This window comes from Cavia porcellus, unplaced genomic scaffold (assembly GCF_034190915.1).
Source record: "Cavia porcellus strain 051 isolate PalLab524CR breed Dunkin Hartley unplaced genomic scaffold, mCavPor4.1 scaffold_17, whole genome shotgun sequence".
Taxonomy (NCBI): Eukaryota; Metazoa; Chordata; class Mammalia; order Rodentia; family Caviidae; genus Cavia; species Cavia porcellus.
In genome coordinates, this window is record NW_026947500.1 from 5,677,919 (window position 1) to 5,704,509 (window position 26,591).

Here is a 26,591-nt window from a genome sequence, read left to right on the forward strand (position 1 = left end):
GAGATCTTCTTTCTTCTTTATTGGTCAGAGTAAAAAGGGCAGGTTTTCTTCAATCCTAGTTTCAATTTGATCTTCCAAATTTTTCTTTCATTGGTCAATTGCTTCACAGAGGTGTTAATCCAACAGATACAGCATTTTTGTATGTAAATTACTTGACTATTACTTGTAAAGACTACTGACTTATACACTGATAATGATGATGTTGGCAGGTTAATGAAATAATAAAAACAACAACTATTGCATAGGGAGGGCTTGTATCTGTTAGGCAGTAAGCCATTTAGGTCACAGATAGCTGTTAATACTACTTACAACGATCCTGTGATCTATTATTATTACCCTTTAGTATAAGCATAGAGAGGGTAAGTGACCTTCTCATTATAAAAATAGTGAGGAAGAATGTACGGCATAAAAACTATAAAACAAAGGAGAAGGTGAAAAGGACTAGAAGAGAAAAACACTCTGAAGTAAGTTTGTCACATGAGAAATGACAGCATTCACAGTGATGTCTGAGCTAGATCTTGAAGGATGAGCAGACTCAGTGGGTAGAAAACGAACATTCTAGATGGAGATAATGAGTGGGAGGTAGTTACTTATTTTAGCTTGTCCCTCTCCAATATTTGTCCTCTTAATATACAGCAGGTTAACTTATTTGGGTGGAATTCTCTTTCCACTAGACAAAGTTGGTAGCCTTATCTATGAAGGTGTTACGAGTTTTTCCTGTCACAACTACCGAGTCCCTGAATACTCTGTGCCGCTGTAATCTAAGCAGAGCAAGATTAATGGCAGCCAAAGTCTTCATTTGTCCAGTCTGGCTGTGGCCCAAGGAGATTGTCTAACAGATTTTGCTACTCTGCGTCTCTTCTCCCCTGAAGCACTTTGATTTCTGTCCTAAATGGTCCCAACTCTTCAGTTTATGTGATCTTCCACACATTTTTCCAGCATACCGCTGTTTTCTACTGTAGGCAGAAGCAGTTTTTGTGGTTTGCAATGATAGACTTTTAAAAAAGCACACTTGGGGTATGCTGCACAATGTTAACACTTCCAAATTTCCAGCAGTGAGGATACATGAAGGAAAGTAATGAACACTCATCTGGAAAGGTAATTGGGACAGGATGTATGAGGTCAAATACCAAGGTGACTAAATGTCAGCTGGTAAAAATGGAGAACCATTGAAACATCTGAATGAGACAGTACAGTTCTATTTCTCCTTTAAGATTAACCTGGCAGTAGTGTGGTTAGAAAAATTGGAGAATGCAGGTATGGGGGATAAGGATGCCAATTAGGAAGCTATTGTAACTGTGCAGATAGGAGATCACGCAAGCCTGGACCCGTGGTGTGGAAGTGGCAGTGGAAAGTGTGTGTGCACAGTGAAATTTCTCCTTCTTCTAGAATACTGATTGTAACATAGCTAGCGGGAAGCATATCACACAGGCAAGAAGAGCTGACAAATTCTGCTGCATTGACTCTTAAGCACTCTGCAGAAGGAGACATTGGGCTCATAAAGAGGAGTTTAGCAACTCATTTTGGAAAGTAAATCAGCTGGATTTGGACCAAATTAATATCTTGGGTTGTTGGTGCAGAAAACTCGACCACTCCCTTGATGAATAATTTTTGGTCGAGGCAGCAGGCAAGAGAAGTTCCCATTTGGAAAATTTGGAATTTCTGGGGGTTCTTCTGAAAAAATTAAAATGATAAGCCTCATTTTCTTAGTGGTTCATAAAAAGTTGCAAAACAGAAAACGTTATTGAGCAATAAAAGGTATGTTTATGTGTGTTCGTAAGAAGTAGCTAGAGGCCAACTCCCATAAACATGTTAGGCTTGTTCCTCAGCACTGAGCAATTACAAAAGCCCCAGAGGCTCTTATTTCACTTGGAAAATGTAAAGGAGGCAGCTTCTGCAGCCCTTCCGTGTTAATCAACCTTACGCAGATTCGGCTGAGGAGCCTGCTCCTTTAAATGATGACAGTAAGCAAAATTGCAATGCATCCAGCAAAAATGGTCTTCAGAGCCCAAGTGTTTCCCTTCTTCAATCTGGATTAACAAACACACTGGTTTTGGTATATCTCCTTCTGTGCTCAGACTGCCTTGACTCCAAGCCTGTCTCAGTCAACAATATCAGCTGCTTAACAGGTTTGGAGACTCCACTTTTAAACTGACATTTTGTCATCCTCCTTCTGTGACAAGTGGTTATCCATTATGGAAACTAGACCTTTGATATGTGGAGACATCAGACTTTCTTACAGAAAGAAGAACGGTAACCTTCTCAAGTGGCTGTGTCAGGGTATTCCCAGTTCTTAGAGCTCACTAGGGAAGTATAGGGGCATTTTTGAGAAGTAAGTGGGGGAAATGTGATCCCTCCCCATAAGATCCCATCACAAAGGTAACTGCTCATCTCATTTAGGACCAAGACTAGCTTTGCCTTCTACCACAGACATTGACATCAAGCATATGAGAACCATGGAGGCCAAATATTTTGACTTGACAGTCACCCTATTCCTTAGTCTCTATCCTGTAAAAATTTTGTAATTAAATAAGACTTAAAGTTCTCTTGACAATAGAATTGATTAGGAAGGAAATTACTCAAATAGTAAACTTTTCTTTTGCATAAATCTTAGATAACTGAATGCATTAGTTTCTTATAATTCTGCAACAAATTTGTATAAAATTGGTGGCTTGAAAAAAATACACTTTCATTATTTTGTGGCGCTCAGGGCCAGAACTGGACAGAAAAAGAGGAATTACTGGTGGCTGGAGGGCATTCCTTCCTAGAGTCTCTGGGGAAAAAATCTGTTTTCTTGTCTTATCTAGCTTTCAGAGGCTATTTACTTTGCTAGATTGCGACTTCTTTTCATCTTCAAATCCAGCAGTTGCTGTAGTCTTTGTTACATAACAGCACTCTGCCATTAATATTTCTTCTGTGTCTTTCTTCTTTTATGAACTTTTGTTATTATATAGAGGCTACTTGGATAACCTTCCCATTTTAATGTTATCCATTTAGTAATTTTAATTTATCTGCAATTTAATTTTTCCCTAGAACACAACATATTTGCAGGTTTTGGGGTTAAAAATTGGATATTTGTGTGTGTGTGCATGTGTGGCTATTATCTGGCCTGTCACTGAGAAGTATTAAAAAAAATCGGTCCTCATTTCTTCTGGGTTCTGGTTACTCTTAAAACCTTTAGCAATTCTTAAAATGTATTTAAACTAGTTCAAAAGCTTCAAAAGTAGCACATAAAAATACTTTTCAAACGACTTCAGGGTGCAAAGCCGGTGCTAGAAGCAATTGGAGGTCTAAAAAGGAACAGGTAGGATTAAGCTGCTTTTAAGGAATTTCATACATGATTTGAGTGTATGACACACACACAGAGACAACAGAGAAAAGCAGGACTTGACAAATGCTAAGGATTAGTTCAACCAATTGGTGCCACGGGAGTTCAGAAGAGGGAGTGTTGCTCTGAATCCCATTGACTGGGTGGCTCTGCTCCAGACCTGCAGTCACTCCTTTCAGCAGGGCATTTCAATAAGGCTTCATGGGAGCAAATCTGTTCTATCATTTTTTATTACTGCAGGTATCTTTTGCCCTCAGCTGTGGGAGAGAACAAACGCCAAGTATCCTCCAGTTGGCCCTGGACAGCAATAACTTACGTGATCTTCCCTTTATAGAACACAAGCTGGAAAGATTTCCTCCCTCTCCTAAAACAACCAATTTCTTTGGACTGATAAAAAAAATTCAGCAGAAATCTTGGAGCAAGCACGCAGCTCCTTGTCTGAGCTGCTGTGGTAAATAGCGAGAGATAAAAACACTTCATACATGGGAGGAAAAGAAGGATGATCTACTAAAACCCATCAGGAGCTTCCACTGAGACCACTGAAAAGAAGTGAATAGCAGCTATAAATAATTTCCACCCTCAATGTTTCAGTGTCTTTTACCTTTGAGCATCTTCCAGAATTTAACATATTTAACAGTAAATACTTGTAATGAGATGGAATTAGTCTTTGTGGACAACTCACGTGTACACCTCAAAAGAGTCACTGGGATTTGTGCCTGCACCTCCTTTATTTATAGACCGATACACTTGGGAATACAGACATAGGCTCTGGTGGCTGCAGCAGGGTATAACTCAGGGACTCCTCTCTCCACTGTGACTATCTGACTTTCCAAAGAACAACAAATGATGAAGGGCTGCCCTTTGGTCAAGATGGGGAGCCTGAATTTTGGTCTGGTGGGAAATGCAGAGCCGGCTACAGATCAAGTTACCAACCCTCGCTTCCTCTGAATCAGTTGCAACTACTTCCTGTGATAGGGCCCTTGGTGATGCTTGAACACACAAATTTATTTCCTTCATTATTCAGAGAGGCAATAAACTGTATTTAGGCTGTATGACTTAAACCATGGACAGACATATAAGGAAGGATTTTCCTTTCTATAACTAGTGATATTGTTCATATTAGGGCTGTCAATCAAAGACAAATTAGGGAGTATGATTAGTTTTTATTCTGAAATCAGTCCATAACTGTAGAGCTCCCCAGAAGGGAAGAACTTTAATAGCTACTGTTATTCTCTTTAAAAATCACTTCCCAAATCACATTCTGGACTGTTTCAGCTTCTCCTTGAAAACTACTATAATGAGAAAATACAATCTCATTAGGAGATCTCAGGTAAGCAAACTTTTCTGTAAAGCACGAAATGTAAATATCATAGACTCTGCAAACCCCGGGGTTGTTGGAACTTCTCAAGTCTTCCCATGTGGTATAAAAGTAGCTATGGATAAAACATAAATAAGTGAGTAAGTATTTTACAATAAAACATGATTTACAAAATTAGGCATTGGGCTGGATTTGGCCCTAAGCATAATTTGCCTATCCCTGAGATAGACCAACACTTAAATGTTATTGCTCTGGCGTTTAGAAGTCTTATCCTGAGCCAAAACCTGCCTTCTTTTAAATTAGTCACAGATATTCATGCCCTTTATCATGCATTACTTTGCTTAAAAAGTATTTGATTGATCAAATACAACTTGATCAAATACAACAATCTAAATTATTCACAACACATAAATTATCCAATGTGCATCATTTTGTTTTAAATATAATATGATTGATTATTTCTTTCACTCATCCATTTATCAATCATTTGTTGAGTACTTCAGTAGGTCCTAGGGACAGAGAAACAAAAGTACTGTTTGCCCAGTAGAACTTAGCTGCCTTGCAGGAGATGATAAAAGTGATAGAAGAAAAAGTTATGTAGGGCTATTCATAGGGGTCTTTGGGAGCGTACAAAGACAGCACCCACCCAAGGAGAGGGAATGGAAAGAATGGAGAAGTTTCCTCGAAGGACATTGCACTTGAGCTGAGTTTTAAAGCGTTGTTCAAGTGGAAATTGGCAGTGAATTATGAAAAGTATAGGTGAAAAAGCATGCAACTTGTTTGGAGAGAGGCTACAGCTTTGGGTTTTAGGAACAGAAGTAATGTGCTCCAAGCAGACTACAGTATGCATGAATGTGAGTGTTGGATAGATATGAAGGTAGAAATCAGGCTGGAGATGTAGGCGAGGCAGGTATCCAAGAACCTTGTCTTCTATTTTAAAGCTAAGAGGATTAACCAAAGCAAGTACTTCTGTGCTATTGTAGCGTAGACTTTCTTTTTTCTTTCTTTCTTTCTTTCTTTCTTTCTTTCTTTCTTTCTTTCTTTCTTTCTTTCTTTCTTTCTTCCTTCCTTCCTTCCTTCCTTTCTTTCTTTCTTTCTTTCTTTCTTTCTTTCTTTCTTTCTTTCTTTCTTTCTTCCTTCCTTCCTTCCTTCCTTTTTTGGTACTGGGGATCAAACTCATGACCTTGCACTTGCCAGGCAGGCACTTATGTTGATGAGCTAAACCCCTAGCCCTAGCCTAGATTGTTTTAACAGAGTTCTCTGAGTTGATGCACAAATTCTATTTTATGAGCAAGACCTTTTAATTTTAAGGTAGCAGTCTTTGATTCTTAAAAACTGTGAATTCGAACACCTACGACAGTACCTTACATTCATTCATATCCAGTACGTGCATTTGCAGTTTAAATTATAGAATTTATAAGTTTCTTCTGGGATACTGATTAAACACATCTTTCCTGCCTGAATCAATTTGCAGGGATTTGTCTTGAATTCATCATTACTACAGATTTTACTTGTAACTGCCATAGAATAGTCCCTTGGCTCTTTGCCCATCTCCCGTCCTCTTCTATGCCTGTTTCCCCCTGGACGTTACAATTGTTCAACTAGACTCTGCCTGGTCCTGCAGTTTTCCGAATGATTTCCCAGCTCTCTCTTCCCTGCTCAAGCCATGACTTGCCTCTGGTTTCCCAGGGCTCCCTGGGCACATACTGTCAAAGAATTCAAGATATTGCACTATTGTTGTTTTTCTTGTTTTTCTTCCACTAGACTGTGAAAGCAGAGATCAAGTTTTTTCCTTTAGTTCTGTGTTCCCTCACAAAACACATAACTCGTCACATAATAATAGTTGCTGAGCCAGTGTTTGCTAATTGAAGAAATGGATAGATGAGCGAACAAAGGAAAATTTGCCTTATGTCTTGAGCAAGACTATTGATTGACCCTGGCTAACTTTTCACTTACTTGGAGATTTTAATCAATGCAGAATGGCGCAGGAAATAACAGACCAGAGGGAGCTGCTTAGCCATGGAGCTGTGCTGTCCAATACCCTACTCCGTGCTATTTTGCATTTTCAGTGTGGCTAACCCAGATCGCAATGTGCTAGATGTAGAAAATGTATATTACTAATTAGAACATGTAACATGAAAAAGTGAAATAAGTACTTTTAAAATGACACACATTTTAAAATTATTCTAACTAGACTACATTAATGAAATATGTTATTAAAGTTAATATTAAATGTGACTATAGAAAATTTTAAAATTGCATATGTAGTTTGCATTTAGGCCTTATAGTTTTATTTATTAGCATAGATATAGAGGATAAATCTTCCCTGGGGACATGATTGCTATAAATGATGTTCTTGTATTTAGATACCAGGTTTTGTGCTCACATCATGAACTTTTATTTTGTGGCTAGAAAATATGTTCCCCATACAGCTTAATTGTTTGATACTAGTATTCAACACCCTGAGATGTTGCGCTGTGGTAAACACCATGGTACAAGCACATTGGAGATTTTCATGGGAGTCAAGAAGGTGGGGGCCATTTGTTCACAGCCCCATTGATGAGAATCCTCTGGTCGGAAATCCTGGCTGACTCCCTTGAAAACTTATACTCCAATCCAAATATTTTATATTCCTTCTGTATTAGACTATCTGCTCTTTGAGAACAGGGATCATCTCCTTATCACTTGTATACATCATGCCAGTTACCATCACAATGCCCAGTGCATGATACATGGTCATGAATGTTTGTGGAATAAATGAATGAATGAGTTAGTATATTTCCAAGAATAATTGCTTTTGTAGAAAAACTAAATGACAACACTTTTCTTAATGCCAATTGTACATGTAAATGATAAAGACCAGAGTGGACACTTCATTTGTTTGTGTAATGACTACAATTAAAATAACAAACAACAAGAAGCTATTTATTTAGCTACTAAAATTCATGAGGCTACTACATCTATCTTGATGCATTTGTAGCAATGACCTAATGCATAATATGATTTACCCCAAGATTTGCAGCCTTCAAAGGGAAATTTCCCAGAAATCCCAAATGTCACCCAGCTCCTGTATATAAAGCCACAACACTTGGGCTGATATAATATATTTGGCGAGGAAAGAAACACAGTTCTATTATCACCAGATAAGTTGTGAGCATGAAAGCAGTTTCTTATGCTCTCTCTGTGTATACTGTATATGAAAAATTTCAACATGCCTAATCCAAATTAAAGTGTGTTGTAAGTAGAAAATACATATTACTGAATGTTGAACACTTAGCATAAAAAGTAAAATAACTCATGAATGCCTTTAAAGGATATACATTTAAAAATTTTTTGAATAGACTAGATTAATAATCCATTTTGAATAGACTAATTTTTTTAAGAACCGAAGACTGCTGACTTAAAATTAGGACGTCTTGCTCATAAAATAGAACTTGGGCATCAACTTAGAGAACTGTTGAAATAGTTTAGGTTACAGGAGCAAAGAATGACTGTAGTTTATCCATATAAATATATATTATATGTATTTCATTGATCCACAAATATATGAAAAAAATCTATCTTTCTTTCTCTCTTTCTTATGGTGGTGGTACTGGGGATCAAACCCAGGGCCTTGCAGTTCAAAATATTTTCTATGCTACAGTATATTAAATAATACAACTGGACAAAATGTTTTAAAAAACAACAAAAGAAAAGGATAATGTTTTCCTTTTAATTTCAAAATTACTGTATTTTTATGTCAATGCTGCAGTTACCCAACTGTGGAATTTAACAAATATCTGAAAAAAAAAAAAGTAACATAGTCCATGTTTCCTTTTTTGCTTTCCTGCAGTGGTGCAGCTATAGTTTTCCAGATGGTTGCATACATAGCACAATAACACAAGCAAATGCATAATGCTATCACCTTACTTTAGGCCACCGCAATTAATAGTCAAGACTGGAGCCCAGAGGAACTAGATCTAAGATCTTCCCACTTGTTTCTTTGCATCTGAAATTTGATATACTCATTGTAATTCGTAAGTAGCAAATTTCTAGAAAAGAATTCAGAACTTTGGTTGTTTTAGAAATCTTTATCAATTTTATACAAGTTCCTTTATAGATAGAGCGGAAGAGTCCCTACTAAGGACTAAAAGCATGCTGTTTTAGTCCAGCATTATGGGGAGGGAAGGATACAGAATTTTTTCCACTGTTTACTGTCATATAAACTACATTTGGCCAGAAAGTGTTAGAAAGATGTCATTTAAAACAACTCAGAGAGAGCCTTTCTTTGTGACATTTCTTATAATTACAGACTGGGAATCTGGAATAAGATATCAGGATGTGCCTCTTGAATTTGTTTATGAAAAGCACCAAGCAGCAGGCTGTACGGCTCTAACCTTTTAAATATTCTGGAAGCTAATTGCCCAAACTCTCTTGCCCTTCTAGGTTAATGAGGTGGCTAACAGGCCACAGTAGAAAATGACTGCCCAGTCAAATTATGACAAACAAGCAAAAACCAAAAAACTAAAAACTAAACCACTGGGAAAGGTCAGAAGTTATCCAGGCTTTTACTGTCTTTCAAAGAATGTGCAGCAGAATTACCATTCTGTGGTCTCCTTGTGATGGATTGCAAAAAGAATCAGAAAAGGCACAACATGAATCTGCTCTCAGGACAATGATTGTAATCAAAATAAGAAATGGTACAAATGTAAGCCATTCTCCTTGCAGTTTAAAGATTATAAATCCCTCATTCATCTCTTATGATCCAGGGGCCTACTTGTGATGTTTATGGTTCTTTACACATTTGGAATTTTAAAACTGTAATGTGAAGAGGGCTACAGCTGTCCTCCTTCTGATTTTGATGTTTAATCCTTGCTTGGAGCCCTGCACCCTGGTCTCTCCCTCTGCCCACCTGCAGCTCCAGCTTGCTGCCAATATCTCTTACATGAGAAAGTGAGCCCATCCCAGTCCCTTCCCTTTCAAGTTTTAAAACACAGCACCTACTTCTCCAAAGGGCTCTCCAAAAATATAGAAGCCTTTCCATTGGGTTTCGTGCTTTCTAGAGATGAGCTACTTTCATGTTCATTATGCAGCTTAAAATGAAGTGGGAGATGGAGGAGGTATGGACCGTAAGCGCTGGGTTCTTAACTTCAATGTACCTCTTTCTGGAGCATGACCTTCCTTTTATGGGCTTTTACTTTCTCATTAATTAGATAACTGCCCTGTGTGCATCAGAAAAGGCCTGTGTTGGACAGGCCTGTGTTGAACATCAAAAAAGCTAATACTTGTGAAGGTGTTTTGAGAACGGGGACCGGCTTTTCAAATGTAAGATGTTGTCAGTACTGATATCTGGCAAAAAGGAGAGAAAGCCAAGTAGGAGGCAGTAGTAACAGTGATTTGCAGCCTTATTGATTTCTAAAGTGCATTGAATACTTTTCATTGGAGCTTGATTTTTCCTCTTTATAAAAGATTCATTAGAGTGGATCTTAACCTCACAGTCCATTGGGAAGGCCAGTCCTACCTCTAGTACACTTGGGAGGCATTCGGTCAGTGTAAGAAAATGTATTTTTTTAGCTGCATCTGAGGGATCAGTGGGGGTGTTACATGCTCCAAGGTGCTCAGTTCATGCCCTGGAAGAACCTTGTTTGTTATATCTTTGGTTTTCACATATACTATGCTTCTTTCTTCTTTTCAAGCTGAAGCTCTTCAGCGATGATCAAGTTAAATACATATATTTCCTAAATACTTAAAATGCATGAAATCTTTTGCTTATACCCTCAACATTTCTCTGTAATTCAAAAGATTTCTTCTCACCACTATAGTCATGATAAAAATTAAGCTTCACCATTAATAAAAATTTATGAAGTACTTTCTTCTCCTGTTCTTTGAGGAGCCCACTTCCCTCTAGGGTGATCAGGTTTCAACTTCCTTGTACTTGTTCCTTCCTGTGGCTCTCAGTGCATCTACCTTTTGGGCAAGTAGTTCCTGTTTTCAGCTGTGCTGTGACATCACCCTGTGTTCCCCAGGCATACACAGCCCTTTCTCCTGTGTTTTGTCTCTGCATCACCGATGAGGTCTTTCTAGTCAGGAAGAAAATCTCTTCCGTGGTCACTACTCATCCTAGCCTAGCACTGTCTCTTGTTGACTTGAGTTGGGTATTTTTCATTTCGTGGCTACTTTGATTCTGCATTTTCTAGTTTCACTTATATCTAATTTCTTTCATTTCTAATTTCTAACAAGGAAAAAATAGTATTAAGCCTATTGTCATGGTTTATGTCGGCGGCCCCGAGGCCTCATGTATTTGCATTATGCATTTGTGATTGGTTCATTGTCTAGAGCTTGGATTGGGGGTGTGAGTGCTACACTGGCCTGGTGGAGCCAGGATGTGATATAATGGCAGGAAGAAGGTGTGTCTCTCTCTTTTGCCTCTTTCTGCCTTGCTGTTTGCAGCTGCCATGAACTGTGGCCCAGCCATGCTACCCTGACTTGGAGCCAACTGAGTATGGACTGAAACCTCCAAAAACTGTAAGAAATAAACCTTTCCTTTCCCAACTTTGGTCATCAGGTATTTTGTCTCAGCAATGAGTAAAAAGTAACTAAGACACCTATCTTTTACTAGGTGGTCTCATGATTTTTAAAGAACTGTACATTAAAATTCTATTTCTATGTAATACCATTTTAATAGAAATGTTTTCTTTATGGAGGGAAAATGACTGGTAAATATTGAAATGATTCTTGGGAGTCTCATACCCATTTTTTTTTTTTTTTTTTTTTTTTTTTTTTTTGTCTTTTTCGTTTTTTTATCGGTACCAGGGATCGAACTCACGACTGCCTGCTTACAAGGCAGGCGCTTATGCCGCTGAGCTAAATCCCCAGCCCCGGGAGTCTCATACCCATTTTATTGCATTTTGATGTGACTCAATTCATTAATAAAGGGGAAAGAGCTAGAAATGTGTGTTTTATTTCCTATTATTATTCAACGAGAGAATGTTTTTCAATAAAGTTTGAGAAAATTTTCAATTTTCCTTTTCTAAAAAATACATTTTAAAAAATGGTATGATCTTGGGCTCAGTTCAAAATTGTATTTTATATCCACTCTTCCAATTCATTTACTCTCATAACATCCCAGGCAGGTAAGTTTGATATTATTATTAATGGTTTTACATATGGAGTAAGTGACAGAGGAGCAATGGGAGTTGTTCTTGATCATAGTGCAGCAATTTTCTTTCTAGGGACTCCACTTTTGTTAGCTAATGTTTGTGTCTACTTTCATAAGAAACAATCAGTTGATTGGATTAGCATAGTTCTGGGTGTGACTGAATGCATTTACTGAAGGCAGATGTCCACTTTGTGTGTGAATGGAACCAACAAATATGCTTGGAGCCTGAATGGAATAAAAAGGGTAACAAAGAAGAAAGGCTCACTTCTGCTTCTTCAGAGCAGCTCCAGCCTTCACTTTTGTGCAGATGCAGGCTCTTTGGCCCCTGTACTCTACAGGGAGCTTCAGGGCTTTGGAACTTTTGACTGGGTCCTTTAGTCTCCACTGTGTAGGCTACTCTTTTGCACTCTTCCACATGTGACTCTGCAGGTGGCCATTGTGAGCCTATCTTGTAAATCATCATATATTTATATATTTTGTATTAAATGTTTCTCTAGTGAACACTGACTGATACGCTGGTAAAAACCAGTTATGCTAGATTTTAGAGTCAGTTGCTAAATGTCTGTGTCACTGTAGTCCTTCTTCCCTTGGTTTCCCTACTCCTCACTTTGCGCGTGGGCAAAGCCTTAATAATGGAATTAATGTGCTGAAGAGGAGGCATTCAGAGAGCTTCCTTCCTCTCTCTATGATCCGGGGATCTGGAATTCTGCTGTGTTGGTTACTTTTTTCTTGTTGCTGAGACAAAATACCCAATGCCAACAATTAAAGAAGGAAAAGTTTATTTAGCTTACAGATTGTGGAGGTTTCAGTCTATAATCTGCTGGGTCTTACACAGAGTGGCACGGCAGAGGAGCAACAGTTCATGACAGCTGCAAAACAGCAAAAGCAGCGAGACCAAAAAAGGGAGGAGCACTGAGAGAAGACTCTTTCTGTCCCTTATATTGTATACAGGCCGCACACACCCATAATCCCATCATTAGACCATGAATCAGTCATAAATTTTAGAAGCCTCCCCTTATGACTGAAGGAGGCTTTGAGGGGCATCCAGATACAAATCATAACATTCTGCTCCATGTCCCCCAAAGACTCATGCACATCCTTATGCAAAAGACATTTAGTCCATCTCCAAGAGTTATCAAAATCCCAACAGGTTTAGTATCACTGAAGAGTCTAAATTCAAAGTCTCCTTTGAGATTTAAGGTACACTGTTAGCTGTGAGACCCTGTACAAATGAAAAGAAAGTTAAGCACTTCTGACGTACAATAGCACAAGACAAATATTTCTATTACAAAAGTTACAAACCAGGGAATACAAATATTTGGGACCAACACAAGTCTAAAACCCAGCAGGGCAAATATGAAGTGCTGTAGTTACATGTGTAACATCCAAAGCAATCTGTGGTAAGTTGTGAGCGTCACCCCATGACACTTTGGGTGGTTGTAGTTTCCATAACTTCTCTCTCTGCTCTCTCCTTGCATGTTTCCTCTAGTGATCCACATTCTTGGCTTCTTGAACCTTCTGGGGTTTCTACTGCATCTTTGGCTTCGCCCTCACAGCTTTACACATTGCCCTCTTGGGGCACACTGCCTGGCCTCCCAGCTTTCTTCTGAAATCTGAGTGGAAGCCTTTTTAATCTCAGAACTCTTGCATCCTGATGTGCCTAAAACCAGTGCCTTGTGGATGATGCTGAGGCCCACTGCTATCTGGAACAATAGCCAGGCTTTCTTCTGTCTTGGCAGTAGGGGTTGAGGGCCTGAACTGCTGAGCGTGCTGAATTCTGAGGAATGAATTCTGTGTGCAGCTGCCATTCTGAAACCTGGTGCAGCTGCTGCCGTCGTTGTGGAACATAGCGCTGTACGGCTTTGTCCTCAAAGCAAAGTTTTTCACTTTTGCAGTTTTGAGGCTATAAAGGTTGGAGACTCACTGCTTTTTGTGATGTCCTAAGGCCATGTTTTGTATTCTCCAGTTCCTTCTCTGCAATGGAAATCTCCTCAGCTCTATTTTTTGCAGTATACAGCTTTACTGGAGCTTCCCTTCTGGCCAAACATGTCATAACATTTTAAGTCGTTCTGCTGGGCTCTGTCTACTTAATTCTCAAATAAATCTGGCTAAAAGCCCCTAACAATAGCCATACCACAGTCTCAATATTTGACTGCCTTGAAATTTCTTATGCCAGATTAATCACACCACCATCCCTAATCTCAGTCTGAGGCAAAGTCTCTGGACACAAGCAAAATGTAGACAAACTTTCTGCCAAGCCATAACACACATCATCTGGGCCTCAACAATCAACGCAGTTCTTCTTCCCAGAAGAAATCTCCCAAGCCTGGTCTTTACTGGTAGGATTTCTATCAGCCTTTTGGTCTTCTGTGTGCTGATGAGAATCTCTGCTATAGAACAGCCTAAGGTGCGCCAGTGCTACGCTTTCAGTGACATCTCCAAACTCGTCCCATAAGCCATTCTCAAAGGCTCTTGAACCACACAGGTGCAGTCATAGCAATGACTCCACTTCTCTGGTACCAAATTCTGTATTAGGGTTTTACAGAGAAACAGATACAACGTGAGGTATACAAATGTGTATGAAATTACAAGATTGGAATATAATGGTCACCCATAGAGTCAGATGAGGAAGCATACAGAGAGTATCTGCACTCTGGGGGGCTAAGGGATTCAACCCAAGATCTGGAATTCACTGTAGTCTCTCATGTGAGTCCATATGAGGATGTTACAGGCAGCTGAGCGAGTTAGAAATATTCTAGGCAGTCAGACAGGGCTAGGCCCTCCAAGAAGCTGGCACAGAGGACCAGATGTCTGGTGACCTTGGAGGAGACACATACCTCTTGCTGTGGGCCAGATCTCAAAACAGAAAACAAAACAAATGCAACCACACCCTTAACTATAATCATTAGGGATTAGGTATGGATCACCTTGAGAAGCCAAGAGTCAGCATCCCAACCCTATAGGAAGAGTCACTGATCCATAAAGAATGTTCACTTGCTACGTGATTCCCTTCCCCATTTGTCCCTCATTTGGCCAATTTTATCTGAATAATTAAACTTATTGGTTGACTACAGCTCTGTCCCACCTCATGACCATCTACTTCATGAGTTCCCAGTTTTCCCCATATTAGACCTGCTTCACCTTATGGTTTTACTCTGTAAAATTCCCTAGAAAATATAGAATCTGTGGCAACTCACTCGGGACCCCTTCTGTCTCTCAGACAGAAGTTTCTTTTTTTCAGTAAATATTTCTGCTCATTCTTGATTTTAGAGAACACAAACTCAGAACTAGCAGATATATAGTAGGTCAGGAGTTTCATTTCCCTGAATCAAGGAGGCTGGTAAGTCTGCAAAAGAAAGCTTAAGAGTCTACGCTGGAAGGCAAAAAGGTCCAAGGCAGAAGCCAAAGAGTCTCCTGGAAGCCAGGAGATGATGTCCAAGCTGAAGGTGAAGACTAGAGCTCCTCCAAAGAATGGAACCCCATCCATCTTTCCTTGTCTCTCTTTTATACCATCCAGGTGATGAGCCACCTGGGTCTTCTATACCCTAGGGTGTAGAATTGCTAAACGGGTTTAGTTAAGCTTCTAAACTTCTCAAAATGACAATCAATCAACTCCTACATCTGGTAAGACACAAACATGGATTAAAATTGTGATTATTTGCTAATGTGGTGATGCACGCCTATAATACCAGTACTAGGGAGGCTGAGGCAGGATGATCATTATGAATTTGAGACCAGTTTAGGTTACATAGTGAGTTCAAGGCCAACCTGAACAATGTAGGCCTTTTCTAAAAAAAAAAAAAAAAAGTGATTATTTGAAACACAGCTCATTAATTTTTTTATGCTAATCACTTATGAGGAAGACAAATGACATAAACATGGCCAAAAGCAATTTTGTTTTTAAAGAAGCAATTCCCACTTTGTCACTTCGTATCAGTTCAGGGTCTTACATCCTCTGGGCTCTCTTATCTCAGTACCTTCCCCTTCTGGTTGTCCTGAATTCACACTTCCAGGCAGTGCTGGTGGCTCCTTCCTTTCTGCCCCGCTAGAGTCACAAGTGCGACAGCACAGTTACCTGGTTAATTCAGGGCAAGGACTGTTCTTACCTTCTGTGCCAGAGGGAGGGCACTCATAATGAAAGAGTCTCAATGACGCCTCATACTCAGTCTAGGAAATTCAAGTACATGATCAATTTAAGCCTCTCGGTGTCCATCGGAGGGCCATTGTGACCACTTCATGGATTAGATGACTGACATCCAGATCACGTAATAAGGAAATCGATGTTTTTATATTACCTCACATAACTGTCCTAATGTCTGTTCTCTGTCTGGCACATAGTTGGATGTTCTCATTTAATTAGCATTACATAGAGGTAGATTTTCTCATTAACACGTAGCACTATGCTATATATGCTAATGGTTAGGGATTTGTCTGTCCCTGGAGTATGTAAATAGTATTTTGTTTCAGTTTTATTCTGAATTTAATGCAGTATTCATTGTGCATTAGTAAAGAAACTTCACTTTGCTACCACTTATGTTTTTATGGGGTAATGTGGCTCCTGGGACTAACATTCGTTACAGCTGTACCCACTACCTCCGTGGCTTTTCCCATGGTAAGTACACACACGTCATGTTAGCAATAAAATCACAAATCTCAGTTCTCTTTGAAATTACCTTCTGCTAGCAGCAATCTTAAACTTCTAAAATATTCTCAGAAGATCTTGTCAATACACACCTATAGTCTCATACTGTGTGGGAGAATGAGGCAGGAAGATTCCAAGTTTGAGGCTGGCTTAGGCAATTTAAATAAACCCTCCCTTCCAAAAAAAGATAATGATGAAAAGGGCTGGGGATGCAGCTCAGTGTTCCCTGAAATCAATCCCCAGCACTGAAGCAGGCAAAGAAGACATGTAAAATTCCTTTTTTTTCTTTGTGACCTTTACATTGTGTTTGTTTGCTTGTAAAATTAGGTTTGATAACATTTTCTTTGAATCATTAAATCTGAAATATGTAATTATTTCAATATGTAATTATTATAAAACTTATTGAGGCTTTTAATATTTTCTATACTGAGTCTTTGAAATCAAATACATATTTTGTACTTATAGCTCATCTTAATTTGATTACTAAACTTTTACTTGAAATAGTTGATCTGAATTAGAGTTCATAAAACTTGGAGCTAAAGGTTGATTATCTTATGTAAGTTGTTCCAAATACACTTCAAACTTTTCCAATAATAGAATTATTAGTTTTTAAGTTTAAATAGTTGGGAGTTTAAATAAAGAATTTCAGTTCCGTGGTAACAGTGGACACTTTTCAGGAGCTAGACAGCCCAACATTGCCAGTGGAGACCAAACTGTACACATATCTAGTTGCTAGAGTCATTTTCGTGTGACTCCAGGCCTGTATGCTAGTAACTACAGTACAGATATCGCTTGTTTAACGCCTATCTGTTTAATGACTCTGGTTTTAACTGAGACATGCTGTTTGCACCTAGGACCAGCACATAGACTTAGGACCTGTCTTTTTTTGTAGAGTTCTATACATCTTGTTTATAGAACCTCAATATATTTTTGTACAGTACACCTTATTTGTATAGCTCAGCAGTTTTTGCTGATTGTAGTATAGAGTGTTGTGTGTCATTTTGTACTTTATTGTATTGCATTGTAAGAATTAGGCAAATAAAAGGAAAGTCATTGAGTTTCCTTTAAACATTTCATTTTTCTAAATATTGTAATGTACACACTATATGTAATTCCTCATTTAGTAACCAATTCATTTAATGACCTTGTCGCAGGAACTGAATTCAGTCACTAAATGAGGAATGTCTGTAAAATAACAATAAAACATAGAAAAGCGATATCAAGACCCTACTCTGGAGCAGAGCTGCCTACGCTTGAATTCTAGCTTTACCACTGTCTGACTACAGCCTAAGGAAACTCCTACACCTCTTGGTCTCTGTCTACTTATCTGCAAAAGGGAGATAATGTTTTCTGTCTCAGGTTTGCGGTGAGAACTAAACAGGATATGCTGGTTTACAGGGAGTGGCCAACAGCAGTAAGGAATAATTGCTTAAGTGTTTAAAACATTATTTCCTATTTCATCATCTCTTTTCTTCTATATACTAAAACCTCATTAGATAGGGCTAGGCCTTGAACCCAAGCCTTCAAAATTTATGCCAACTTTACTTTCCATTATTCAGTGCCTACCATCGTCAGCGAATTTGAACTAGGAATATCTCAGAGGGATTATTTCAGGGCTTTATTTTTAATAGCAGTGTCACAGTATACTAGATTCCCCACACCTTGTTGCTGGCTTTAAGGAAGCAGGAACCAAAAAAACTACCTATATCTGTAAATCTTTTATAAAAATCTTAGAGAAAAGACAGATAAGTTATCAGCATCAGTGATTCAGTCTTCTGATTCTTCACTAAATGTTTGCCTTTCTACTACCCTACACATGTATTTAAAAAGAAATTTTGTCTTGATTATAAATTTGTATTAGTCCTGCATATTGCCTTGAATCAATAGAAAATCACAACAAAAGCACATATTCAATATTAAACTTTCAAATTCCTGTATCATTTACTAAACAATGCACATGAAGACTGGCTGGGTCTGAGCGCTGATTATCTCAGGCAATTTTAGTGTTTCTGGATTCTAGTTATTGAACGTAATGTCCCTATATTTATAAATTATGGGAGGCTCTTTGGGTCAGTTTTCTGATTTTCTTTTCCCTTTGGTCTTATAAAAATTATATGCCTGTTCCCAGGTGTCATTACATACCCTCTTGACAATCTGCTGCTTGTCAAGGCTTCACAGTAGTCTTTTGTATCCATGTTCATGAGCCATGGGAAGTACTGAGTGAAGCAGGCAACTTGTGAAATATCTGACTGAACTTAGACGCTGTCATCCACCGCCATGAATCAAGCCACTGTAAATCACAGCTTTGCTCTGCCAGTGGTCTCTCAACTTTCAATATATTTTGATTTAAGGGATGTTGGTTTATGATCATCTCATATTTCATGAGATGATATCTTGTGGGTACAGGGAAAGAACTAAACAAAATAATCAAAGGAGAACGCTGTGAGTAAACAAGAATGATAAACAAAGAACAATCCATAAATAGTACAGGTACTTTTTATAAAAACAGGTCTATATCATAATTAATGCTCTGCTTAGTGGTTACTTCAGTGACCCCATAGACTACCTATGCCAGGGTTTCCTGGTGGAGGTAATCATAGTCAAAGTCTTTGCAAAAGTGCTGCAAAAATTCTGTAAACAAATTATTTCCTTGGGCCTTTCTGTACATGACAGCTATTGTCTGTGATTCAAGGATTAAAATGGGGAAGAAAAGCAGTTCTGAATTAAGTGTTTCTCTACAAAATGATACCAGACAATATTTTAAAAGATTATTTTTTATTATTGAGGAATATATCACATAACATTAAAGAACAGATAATAAAATCACCCACAATTTCTCCCACTAGAAAAACCATTCTTAACACCTTATATTTCTTCCCAACCTCTTATATGCATATGTTTTATAATCTAATCATAATTATGCTATAGTATTACTTCTTACTTTTTTTTTAACATTATAAATTTTTATATATTATTAGAGTAAACGTCATAAATTACTTAGTCTATTACCTATGCTGGGATAGTTTCATTGGGTTCATTTTATCTTTCTTTAAAAAATAACTCTATGAAAAAAAATTAAATTTAAAGCTGGGATTTTAGTTCAGTGACATAAATGCATGGCTGGCAAGGGTGAGTTCAATCCCTGGTAAAAACAAAACAAAACAGAACAAACCAAACAAACAAACAAACAAACAAAAAAAAACCAAAAAAGCAAAAACCCTCTGTGGTCAATACTTTTGAGCCTCTATGTTTAATACATATTTAATTATTTCTTTAGTATAGTTTCTTAGAAGTACAATTACTTGACAAAAAGTATAAATACCTTTAGGACTTTTGATGTGCACAGATAAATTGCTTTCTAGATGGACTTTTTGGATATAATTTTTATTTTTATTTAAAAATTTTTTTTCCAAATGGACAAAAGAGAAGAACATGGACAAAAAGAGAAGAAGAAGAAGAGGCAGAAGAAGGAGGAGGAGGAGGAGAGGAAGAAGAAAAACTACAACAAAATTTCAAAACATCAATCAGGGGGCAACAATGATATACACATTGCATGCTGTCATCCCCAGATCATTCACCCAGAGCACAAGACATCTGCGTTCAATTGCCTGAACAATACCAAGACAAGTCTTTCTCTTCAGCATACTCAAAGAAATCAGCAGATATAACTATCTTAACTATTTTGGGCTTTTAATTTATATAATTCAGTTTCACCAGAAGCATGTAGGAGTACTCGGTAAGATAAATTTTTCTAAAACCGCACCATCGCGTAGATATGAAAGTGTGTATGCAGTACACCTTGCAGTAGTCACCTTGGAACGCTCCCTTCGTTTCTGAGCAGTTGTTTCTTGTGCCCTGACATCAGAGGTCCACAGGATTCTGAGCAGCCAGTGGTTATCTGGTTGGATTACCATCTACTCTATGCACCAGCCTGGGTTCTGAGTAACTTTTGGCAGTTTTAAAAACATCCCATCCTTGAAGACATTGGGAAGTGTGGACTACTGGCTCTGAGCCTGTGTTGTCTGGGAACAAAAGTTGTTTGCAACTAAAGAAAAAAAGTAGCAAACAATCTATGCTGCTTGCCTTCCCTTCCTGGGACATCTTAACTTGATGGATGCTGCTGTAGCTCACCCAGGGCTGAAAGGCCAGCAGAGATGACCATGAGGAAGTCAGTGCTGCCCGTCATTTTCCCTCAGCAGTTTCTAAATCAATGTGGCCCCTCGGTTTATTTGATACAGAGGAAAAAGTTGGCCTGCAAATGGGAGATTAGCATGGGTATTTATCACAAGATAAATTCTATTGTAAGAAACAATTTCATTGTTCTCTGAATGTAATATAATAGATTTTTCAGCTTTTTATTAATACACCTTTGCAGCACCTAATGTTCACATTCCTGGTGGGGAATTCCTGCAAGCACACACTACATCTTAATTCTTCATCACCCCTTTCCCTTCTCTCTCTCCCCATTCTGTCCGTTTCTTGCTCCCCTATTTGTTTTTGTACATATTTGCAATATGTAATGTTTACGTTCCTTGTGTGCATAATGAACACAACACATTTTAATTCCCCTTTTTATCCCCCGTTACTTCCCTCCCTTCCATGCCCTGAATCTTTGGATCCATTTCTCCTTTGAGAAAGATCTATCTTCTTAATTCTTATTTTCTGTTATGTATTTTTCTCTTCATTTATGCTTTGAGTTTCTCACATATGAGAGACTATACAAATCTAAGCTTGTGTGTCTGCTTTAGTTCACTTAATGTATGGTCTCAAAGCGCATCTGGTTTCCTATAAATGACTTAGATTTATCAATAGGGCAGAGTAGTACTCCATTGTGTATAAATACCACATTTTCTTTAACCATTCATCTGCTGATGGACATATAGGCTGCTTCTAAGATTTAGATATTACAAATTATGGTGCTATAAAAAGAGTATAGCTCTATCACTGTAATATGTCTTTAACTCTTCAAAACAGAAAGAAGAGGGGAATACCTGGGTTGAATAGAATTTCTAGTTTCAGTTTTTTTGAGCAATCTCTGTACTGATTTCCAGAGTGGTTGTACTAGTTTATATTCTCTCCAACAGTGTGGAAAGCTTCCTTTTTCCCTGTAGCCTCGCCAGCATTTATTATTTGGACAGGGAGAGGGGGAGGGGAAGGTGGAGGGGGGCGGGAGGAGGGGTAGGGAAGGATACACAAGGACAGAAAGCAAATGTGAACAAGGCTAATAATTAGGGAAGCCTTGTGAGGGATATGTTGTACTATTTTTGCCACTTTTCTGTAAGCTTGAAAACGTTGAAAATAAAAAGCTGAGAAAAATACACAAATACATTACCAAAATACCTTCAAAAATGATCAGAGAATGAGCAAAAATTATCTAGCCCTTGAAGATCAGAACATAAATGACTTTCCTGCGGCGGTGGGGGGTGGGGCTCTCTTGGAATTTCTCCTTTAATGGTGAAACTTCTAAACCTGGACTATTTCTTCCAGTGGTAGTTTCCCAAATACATTTAAAAACAGAATTGATGCTTAACTTTGCCAGGTTGGGAAAAATCTGTTTGATATTTTGAAAGGCAAATTGCTCCTAGAACTTGAGATCATAGAGCTCTGCTTTCCATGCAAAGGCATCAGTAAAAGACAGAGGGACACAGTAAAGAGTGGAAGAGAAAGGAAACTGCACTGATTGAAACATTTGGGGGTACGGAAAAGCCAGATAATAGTAACACTGAAGTTTGGTCTTCTCAACAAGTGTGTAAAACTTACTCAGCCAAGATGTCAGTTTGGGGGTGTGTATTTAACGTCTTAAAATGTTACAGAAAGAAGTTGTATATCTTTGTATTCACTTAAATGGTAGAGAAGGAGCTATGGACTTAAAAATTGTAGTAGCATGGGCTTCCTGGACAATGGCCGGAGGCAGTGACGGCAGCAGAGGTCAGATGGGATGCCAAGCCACTTACCTGAGACTCCCACGTTCAGGTAGACTCCAGTGTTCATAAAAGGAAATAGTTTCCCGATATTTACAGGAACAGAACTGAGATGCCATTAGAAACCAAAAGGCTTTTCTTGAAGTTTTCTGTCTTTTATCATAATTATACTAACAATTAATCTGAGGAAGACATTGGAATTAAATGTGGGTTTTCCTCATAAGGTATTTGATAAAAGTAAAAATTAAGCAATTGTTCCCAGGGAAACTAAGGTCATGATTTTTATTTCAATTGTATGATATTTATAAATGTATTTACATGTTTATTTTATTATATATTTACATATCATATATAGCACTGGTAAATATGTACATTTATAGATGTATTAACATTTCACATTATAACAAGGTAAATTTAATAAACATGAGGCTTACTTATTAATTGATCCCTTTACAATTGCATTGTATAAGGAAAAACTAAGCACCTGATATTTTGTCGCTTCCTTTCTTTCCCTGTTGCTTATTACTAAGTACTACAGAATTCTATTATTATAGTTTCTTATTAATTTTATCCTGTACACGGGACTTCCTCTTACTTGCTTTGTATTACACACCTTTCCCATTGCTGGACATGATACCTTGCATCTACAGTTTAAAGGAGGAAGGGACTCATTTGGGTCACACTTTAAGGGGACGCAGTCTGTGGTCAGCAGCATCATGGTCGAAGGGTGGGACCGAGCTAAGCCGCTCAGCTCATGGAGGCTGGGAAGCCGAGCAGGACCAGAGAGAAAGGGTGAGTATGTGAGCTTGCATTGGGTTATTTAAGGGGCAGGGAAACCATAATATAAAAGATCCAGAGGAAAGAACAGAGATTTTAATTAGATAACTTAATGATGATACCAGCTGTACCTCATGTCTCTGTCAGGACTGAGACAGTGTAGTGTATTATCAGTTTCATAATTTTAATTTGTATTTTTTGCTCATAGCTGTATGTACTTTGTGAATAATTCTAACTGAATATACATGAATATAAACATATATTAGAATCAAATTTGTGTGTATTTGATATCCATTAGTCAATTTTGAAAGAAGAAGGCAGGTGAAAGATACACCAATGGTTATTTTGTGTTATTCAGCTAAATAAGAGAAATTTAAACAGGAGTCAAGTCAAAATTGCTGAGGACATTTATTACTGCCAGTTGAGATTAATGAAGTGTAGAATGTCTTTGCTTAAGATGACCCAAGAGGAGTATCACCTTGCTCCTTAGATGCAGGGTTTGCTGTCCTGCTGTCAACAGTTGGTGTGGTGGCCACCCTTGTCTCTTTGTCTAGGGCATCTCATGATAAGTGCTGCTTCCCGGTGACTAGCTTTGCTGCAGAGTTTGAAGCCGCTTCAGTTTTGTCTTTTGCCTCCGAGCAGTTCTGAGTTTTTTAGTTTTTAGGAAACTGTCCTCTAGCTGATAGAGAAAATTTTCAATTCGTCCAACCTAGAAGACACGAACAAATATAATGAGGTTAATGTTGTTGGTTTTCTGGATTTTGTGTTCTTAGAAAAATGGTGGGGCACTTAAAACTAAATGACCCTTGTACATATTGGAACAGAACTGCAGACAGGAGGGGTTAAACGTAAAAGCCTGCTTCTGTTTCCATTTCAGGCTCCTGTGTTTCACAAATACAGAGCTAGCATATAGGACTTGGCTTCATCAGTCAGACCTGCATACTGGAAATGGAATGGGTATTATCATCACCTCACTGTTTTTAATAGTTGGTGACACCAAAGATTTCGAAAGGAAGTAGAGAGCGAAACATTAATCCATGGCAACTCTTTTTCTACCTCTTTTATCAAAAATAAGAGACAAAATGACAAACCCACTCTCTTAAAAGCCAGCAGTTCTAACATGTATATACATCCCTGACCACACTGTCCTCGCAAGAACCATTTCTCCTTTGAATCAAAAGGAAAATTTGAGAAAATTTTCTCAAATTTCTTTTAAAATGCCACACTCCAAGGAATAGGATAAAAGTCATACAAAGCAATTTTTTGAAAAAAAAATAAAGTCATCTTTCTCCAAAGAAAGCTTACAATTATTTAGTGATAGTTGGTTGAATGTATTTATACAATTTATCTAAAAGAACTGTAGTATGAAAGTTTACATACATGCTGAATCAGAGTCTTATGAAAGTCAGTAGATGTAACAATTCATACTTAACCTTGACTTCTACAACCTGCATACTGTGTTAGTTTAACATCACTTACTGAAGAGACTGTTCTCATAAAGTTAGCTCAGAGCTAGACCACTTACTATTCAAGGTACCATCTACTTAAAATAAAAGCACTTAGAACTTCAATCTTCCAATTTTGTGTTCCATTTTAAACTGTTTGATTTATCATTCAGAATAATATTCAAAAGATAATTCAGATCATCAAAAAGAGAAAATAAAATAAGCACTCATCTATATATTATACTTAGATCCTATTTCATACCAGGTGATGTAAACTGTCCATTGGGTTCCTTAAGAAAATAAGATAAGTTATTTATACAAAACAATTCTTTTTGAAAGCCTTTTTAAAAATTGTATCAGGTAAATATCTCACAAAGCATTTTGCCACTTATAATGTCTTGTCATTGTGTGAATCATCCAAATAACTTGACAGAATATTTTTAGGTTCTATCATGAAGTCAATACATTATTCTATGTATTCCATACATTTATACTATCCAATTTCCACCAAACTAATAAATAAAAAGAAAATAACAGAATACAATCAAGAGGAATATAATGTGTAACACTTTGTTACTTTAACAGTTGAGTTGATGACTCATGCATGTCATTTGCACTGAAAATAATATCATTTAAATCAAAGCTCTTTACAATTTGAATGTTTATAACTGACCCAAATGAAATTTGGAATTACAATCCTAATGCAACAACCATAAAAGTTTTCTTCAATGAGAGAGAAAAACAATTATTTTAAAATATCCTTTAAGTGTCACCTGTTTTTTTGATAACTTTTTATAACAGTGGTATTGACTAATTGGGTTGCCTTTCATTAGAAAAATGCAAAGAAGAAAAATAAAATGTGACATTAGATTACTGAGTACGCTGACACGATGTGCATGTGGAACACGGCCTGTGTGTTCATCTCCACCTGGTTTAGCTACTTACTGTCTTTTCAGTCTTATAATGACACAAGAATGATCACTTTAAATTGTACATCTGATTACATCTTTCCCTTACTTAAAAAAAGTATCTTGTCCAGTTATTTCTTCTTATTGGTACATGTTTATAGTACATGCTGCATATATTCATATATTCATGTTGGGCAGTTGTTACAGGGACGCCACACATCTTAATTATTTTTGCATTTCCATCCCCTTCCTTCATCTGTTGGTCTCCTTCCATGGGCAAAAGATCTATCTCCCTGTTTCCTATTATTTATTCTTTATTTTGCTGTGTAATTTTTTTATATTTGGGTTTCTCATATAATTCAGATGATACTTAAGCTTGTGTTCCTGCTTTATGATTTTTCTACAAATGACTCAAATTCACACTTCTTCATAGAAGAGTAGGACTCTGTTGTGTATATACATCGCATTAAAAAAAACTATTTGTTGATGGAAATAGTTTAAGTGGATTCCTAACATCTTAACAAGACCTCTCCAGACCCGTGTGAATTGGTTCTATATGTGTTTCTAGCTCTAACATCACTCTGTTCACTTGAACTTCATGGTTCATCTCTCAGTTATCCAGGTATCCTTGATCTCTCATTACTATTGAGCTCTGATGCAGTGTTTCTCTTAGAAACCTAATGTATCCTTTAGATTTCAGGCTAAACATCAATGATCCAGGATGCTCCTCTTTATAATCCAGGCAGGTTAGGTCCCTCAGTAATAATATATTACCATAGCAGTTCATTCATCTCTAGATATTTTAATTTTTTATATCCTTCCTTATGATGATTTATATAATTTGTCTTCTCTTAAGATTTCAGTTTCATAAGATAGGAACTACATCCATATTGTCCATTATTTTCAGAAATAAGATATGGTGGAGTCTCAATAATTGTACTCTTGGATAATAGATCAGATTTAGAAAGAAATGTATTTCCTGTACTCAGAATGATGCTTGGTGTACAGTGTACCAGAAGGTCTTTTTTTTCCTTAGCATTACTTTACACTCCACCATTTTCTTATGATTGTTTACCTTTGAGACTATCAAGGCATAGTCATAGTAACAAGATGT

General features: G+C 37.6%; 1 protein-coding gene across 1 annotated transcript in view; it reads right to left on the reverse strand.

The window, feature by feature from the left end:
• Positions 1–23,513: 23,513 nt before the first annotated feature.
• Positions 23,514–26,591, reverse strand: part of Spata16 (spermatogenesis associated 16) — a 232,622-nt gene continuing 229,544 nt past the window's right edge. The window contains exon 11 of the mRNA XM_003467560.2: positions 23,514–23,833. Coding sequence (XP_003467608.1) covers positions 23,711–23,833 — 123 coding nt within the window. The 3' untranslated portion in view covers positions 23,514–23,710. The remainder of the gene's footprint in view (positions 23,834–26,591) is intronic.